At 48.3% G+C, this 5,686-nt stretch overlaps 1 protein-coding gene across 1 annotated transcript; it reads right to left on the minus strand.

The window, feature by feature from the left end:
• Positions 1-1,751: 1,751 nt before the first annotated feature.
• Positions 1,752-5,545, minus strand: LOC120227698 (protein FAM156A/FAM156B-like). The gene is made up of 2 exons (XM_039225756.1): positions 5,527-5,545; positions 1,752-3,185 (listed from the first exon to the last, which is right to left on the minus strand). Exon 2 carries the CDS (start codon positions 3,064-3,066, stop codon positions 2,425-2,427), a length of 642 nt encoding a protein of 213 aa, XP_039081687.1. The 5' UTR covers positions 3,067-3,185; positions 5,527-5,545; the 3' UTR covers positions 1,752-2,424.
• Positions 5,546-5,686: the final 141 nt, after the last annotated feature.

Raw genomic sequence — 5,686 nt, forward strand, 5'->3', positions numbered from 1 at the left:
CTCTCTCTCTCTCTCTCTCTCTCTCAAAAATCAACATTAGAAAATGTAGAATTTGGCATGCTGAACATCTCTGGACATTACTGGATTCCATCTCCTAGTCTATAACTTGGGACCGTGTACTGACTCAGACGGGATGCCCAGATACACTCGGTATGTGGGCAAGGGGCCAATGACTTTGAGGCGGGATGGGATGGCACCACTGGGTCCGTCAGTTACACCAGCCCACCCATTCCTCCTGTGCCCCCATGTAGGCCATGAGTAAGTGTGGTTAGGAGCACCCTCAGCAAGCCCCACATCCCCACTGCCCCGCCGCATTCCTTCCCACCCACCCCTCTTGTCTCTGGGCCACGGAGCCACAAAGGGGCTCCATGATGGCTCTTTGCCACATGTGTGAGCGTCACAGCTCTCCCTGATTAAAGGCTCAATCCCAAGGGCTGGGATTGTCTTGCGATTACTCCAAACTTCCCCACCCCAGCGGCCAGCCTAGTGTGGAGGGGTGAAACCACAGGTGGCTAACCGCCTGTCTGTGGTTGGTGTGGCTGCTGCAGTAAGGCCATGTCTTTATGATTTCCTTGAACTCTGCCAGGTGGGGAGGACTGCTCCTGTCCCAGTGCATTATGGGGAAGATCCCTGGAGGCATCTTACCAGACCTGAGGCTTCCCGCTTCTCTGCACTTCACCCCTGACCTTTATGGAGGTTAAGGCTGGTGAGCTGGTTAAGAGTCCTGCTCTGAATCCGGTCCACCTAGGTTTGCCTGCCACCCTCCCCTTCAGTGCCTGTGTGACACTGAGCAAGTCACCTGACCTCTCCGCACTCTGCTTTTCACACACAAAGTGAGACCGAAGTCTTGATGAACGATGGGTCTCTGGGAGCAGATTAAGTAAGCTGATACATGGAAATATGCAGAATACCGTCTGATATCTAGCACAGGATCAATCAAGTGAAATGCACATGTTATCCTGCTAACCACACGCCGAACGATCAGCGTGAATTTAGGCCTCAGAGTTTAGAGGAAGAAAATCACTGCTTTATTTACCTCCTCCCGTCAAGTGGGAGAGGAGCGTGGCAGGGGCACCTGAGCTCCAAGCTCTCCGGAGAGATGACACGTTCGGAACATAATAAACATACCTGCTCTCAAGCCCCTTCTGTCTTCAGGACACTCACAGATGTTTGCAGCGACACAGCTCCGGGGACTGCCTACGTACGGAGACCGAGCGCAGGCAGAGTTTCTCTGTAGTTCGGAGGGATTGCACGGGCACTTCCTGGGTTACAGGGCATTGTATGTGTGGGGAGGAAGAGGGTGGATCGATTCATTAATGCCTCCTGAAATGAAAAGGCACATGTGTAAATCCCAAAAGAACTCTGAAATGACTCCATGTGATTGATGCAGGCATGAACCTGCTGTTCACATCCCCCAACCCAGGGACACAGGGCAACAAGGAACGGCCCCTTGAGATGCTAGGCCAGGGGGGCGGGCACCATCCCCCAGGACCTTGTACCGTGGGCGCGGGCTGTGCTTCCAGCTCTCGGTGGGCAGGAAGACTCCCTTCCATTTGCTCTGTCTGGGTGATCCGAAGGCTGCTCGTGCCACAGGGCTGCAGACGGCGACTCGGTGGTGTTCCCTGGGGGCCTCCCCAGCCCTGGCTCCAAACCTCCTGAGAAACTGTGATCTGTGGCTCTAGATTTAAATGCAGCGACCTCCCACCTGACAAAGGACAACCCAATATGGATAAAGAACCTGAATGCAAACGTTAGGGGTTTTTTTATACGTATATTTATTTGGCAAGGATGGTGAGGTAACGGGTCACAAAATCCTTCGAGGGGAATACTATCCGTGTTATAAAGCAGGGAAACACTGATCTACATTTAGCTCAGCATGTTCATAACGGCTTACACACACAGCACAATGGTGAGCCACCAAGTTCCAGTTCCACGTCCCTTTCTGCACCTCGTTTCGCATCAGTCTCTTGAAAGTGGATCTCTGTTCAGCACACGTCCATTCCAGCAGACCAGTGCTGCTGCTGGGAGGCAGTCTGTGAAATGGCACAAAAGCACATGGCCATCAACAGGCCATTCATGCTACAGGGAAGCTCTCTACCGCACTGACAACAAGGCGGGGAGGAGAGACAGAGTCTGGGGTGGGAAGGTGACAACATGCATCACGGGAGCCGTAATACAGAAGTTACGGACCTCTGGGGTACATGGTGTCCCACAGAAAGCCCCACTTTCTGGGGATCCATGAATTCCAGGTCGCAAAGACAGGACCTTCCCGGGATTGGGCGAGGGCTCACACTGATAGAAGTTTCAGTCATCAAGGCTGCTCCTGTCGCTTCTCTGTCGGCTGCTCACCGGTCCCCCAAAGGAATCCACACCGAGGATCACGTCTGGAGCCATTCAGACCTCTGTCACGCGAGGATGAGCGCCTCAGTTTTCTTTCAACCACTGCTTTAGGAGCCTCTGAAACATTCTTTTGCTCTCCTGCTGCATCTCCAGTTGGAGCTCCTCGTCTCTTTCCTGCTGCTGGAGCACCCCTTCGGGCAGCAGGCCGGGCCGGCTGGTGCCCAGGCTGAGGGTCAGGCCGCTGAGGCCCTGCACCAGCGTCTCCCAGGAGGAAGCGTGGGGGGCCCCTTTCCTCTCTGCAGGCGTCCCAGAGACATGGGGCCTATGGCTCTGGCAGTATCGACATTCGCATCTGAATCTGTTCTGATCTCTATCGCCTGAGGAGGAGATCCTGGCTTTCCTCTCAACCCGATAAGGTGCCACCTGATCGAGGTGTCGCCGTCTCATGTGCCCCAGAAGGGTTTTCTTCCTCTGAGGCGACGCTGACCTTTCCCACCGCCTCTCTTGTAGGGTTTTGTCATCTCTGTAGCGCTGCTGGAGCAGCCCCTCTGGAAGAGGGGCGGGGTATTTGGTGCCAGGACTGGTTTTGAGATCACCCAGGCCCACCATCAGCAGTTCTGCGAAGGAAGGAGGGGAGGCTGCCATGGCTTCCTGGGAGGTCTCTTCAGAGATCATCGGGGAAGATTCAGAAATCAGTGTTGAGCTGCACTTCTGGAGCGGATCCATGGAGGTGCGGTCCGTGCTCACAGCTCCACCTGGCCCTTCCTCTAGACAGCAAGGTGAAGACGGAAATTGTCAACGAGCTGGAAGCTAGTAAGGGACGTGTGTGGCCAGAAGAACCCAGACTGCACCAGATGGTGATAAAAGAAGAAAGAAAACTCCGTTATTATTCATCTGAGTTAACTTGCTGAGCCTAGGCTTTCTGTCTGTTAAATGGGGATACATAACAAAGAGCCCTACTCCCTAGGATGGTTCTGGGCTTTCCATGAGAGTTTACATTTCCAAGCCCAGAATTCGGATGGCATATAATCAGGACCACAGGCGTGAGATCAATCGTTGCTTCCACATGACAGGTAATGCAAAATGGCGCGCTGCAGTCAACCATGTTAATCCCCTGCCCACTTTTTTTTTTTTTTTTGGAAAGAGAAAGGAGGGGCATGAGTGAGCAAGATTAGAGAGACACCAGGGGGAGAGAGAGAGAGAGAGAGAGAGAGAATCCCAGTTCAGAGCCCGAAACAGGATGCCACATCAGCCGACCCTGCTGACTTTTTGTAACCGTTTCAAGCAAAATTTTAAGAACATTCCATGTGTGACCAGCATGTGGCCTCCTCATAAGTGTTCATGTACTTTCAAAAGGAGACACTGGCTAAAACCTATGCATTTCCACCACGGTGACACATCCCTTTCAACTTTCACTGGCTTTCATCTAGTTAAAAAGGATGCTCCACCCTTTGGAAATCATTTCATAATCCTCAGTAAGCAGCAATAAGAATTTTACTAAAATGTAAGAACAGGAATCAATGAAATTTCTAGCAAGACAGATTAGAGAAACTCAAATGAAAAGCTGCTTCTTTGATGGGATGCCTGGGGGGTTCAGTCAGGCATCCGCCACTTAATTTCAGCTCAGGTCATGATCTTGAGGTTTGTGGGATTAAGCTGCATGTCAGGCTTGTGCTGACAGCGTGGATCCTGGTTGGGATTCTCCCTCTCCCTCTCTCTCTGCCCCTTCCCTGCATGTGCATGCTTTATCTCTCCAGCTAAATAAATAAACTTTTGTTTTTGAAGTTGCCACTTTGAAATAATCAGTGAAATTGATAAACCTCTACAAGACTGGAGGAAAAAAAAGAGAAGACGAAAGAAGACACATCACCCTTCCTGACTTCTAGCCATATTACACAGCTAGCGTAATCAGAACAGCATGTTACTGGCATAAAAACTCATACATGGGCTAACGGAACAGAATCGAGAGCCTAGAAATAACCCCATGCGTGTACGGTCAACTAATATTTGAACACAGAGTCAAGAATACTCAATGGATAAAAAGACAGCCTCTTCAGTAAATGGTGCTGGGAGAATGGACTCTTCACACGTAAAAAATAAAGGTGGATTCCTATCTTACACTCACAAAAGTTAACTTGAAATGGATTAAAGGCATAACTGTAAGAGTGGAAACTAAAACTACTAGAAGAATACAGAATAAGAAAGCTCTTTCACCTCGGTCTCAGCAATGCATTTTTGGATATGCCACCCAAGGTGAAAACAACAAAATCAAAAGCAAGTGGGGCAACATCTAACTAAAAAGCTACACACTAAAGAAACCACCAAGGTGAAAAGACAACATATGGAAAGGGACAAAATATTTGCAAACCGTATATCTGACAAGGAGTTAATATCCAAAATATAAAGATCTCAAACAACTCCACAGCAAAAAAAAAAAAAAAAAAAAAAGTAATAATCGAATTTAAAAATGGGTATAGGCTGTTAATAGACATTTTTCTACAGATGACATACAAATGGCCAACGGGCAGGAAAAGCAGCTGCAAACCACCAATCATCTGGGAAATGCAATTCAGAACCACAATGAGGTATCACCTCACACCTGTTAGAATGGCTAACATCAAAGATACAAGCGATAACAATGCCGGCTTCCATGTGCAGTATAAAGAAATCTTGTGTACTGATGGTGGGGATGTAAATTGGTGCAGCCACTGTGGAAAACAGTGTGGAGGTTTCTCAAAAACTTGAAAACGGAACTACCATATGATGCAGATATTCCCCTTCTGACAGTATATCTGAAGGAAATGAAACCACAATGTCAGAGACATATCTTCACCTCCACGTCCATAGCAGTGTTATGTACAACAGCCAAGATACTGACACAGCCCAAGTGTCTTGGATGGATAAATGGATCAGGAAGACGAATATTATTTGGACATACAAAGGAGGAAATACTGCTATTTGTGACACCACAGTTGGACCTTGAGGGCATTATGGTAAGTGAAACAAGTCAGAGAAAGACAAATGATCTCACTTATATATGGGAATAGAAAAGAAAACTTCCAAATGTATAGAAAAAGATATCAGATTTGTGGTTATCAGAGGTGGTGATTTGGGGAGGGAGAAAAATTAAGAGGATGGTGGTCAAAAGAAACAAACTTCCAGTTATAAGATAAATAAGATAAATACCGGGATATAACGTGCATGATGACTATGGTTAACGCTGCTGTGTGGTATAAATGAAAACTGTTAAGAGAGTAAATCCAAAGAGTTCTCTTCACAAGGAAAACATTGGTTCCTTTTTCTTCTTCTTGTGTCTCTGTGACACGGTGGATGCCAACTAAACTTA

The sequence above is a fragment of the Hyaena hyaena genome, unplaced genomic scaffold (genome assembly GCF_003009895.1).
Source record: "Hyaena hyaena isolate Hyena2069 unplaced genomic scaffold, ASM300989v1 scaffold_2827, whole genome shotgun sequence".
Lineage (NCBI taxonomy): Eukaryota > Metazoa > Chordata > Mammalia > Carnivora > Hyaenidae > Hyaena > Hyaena hyaena.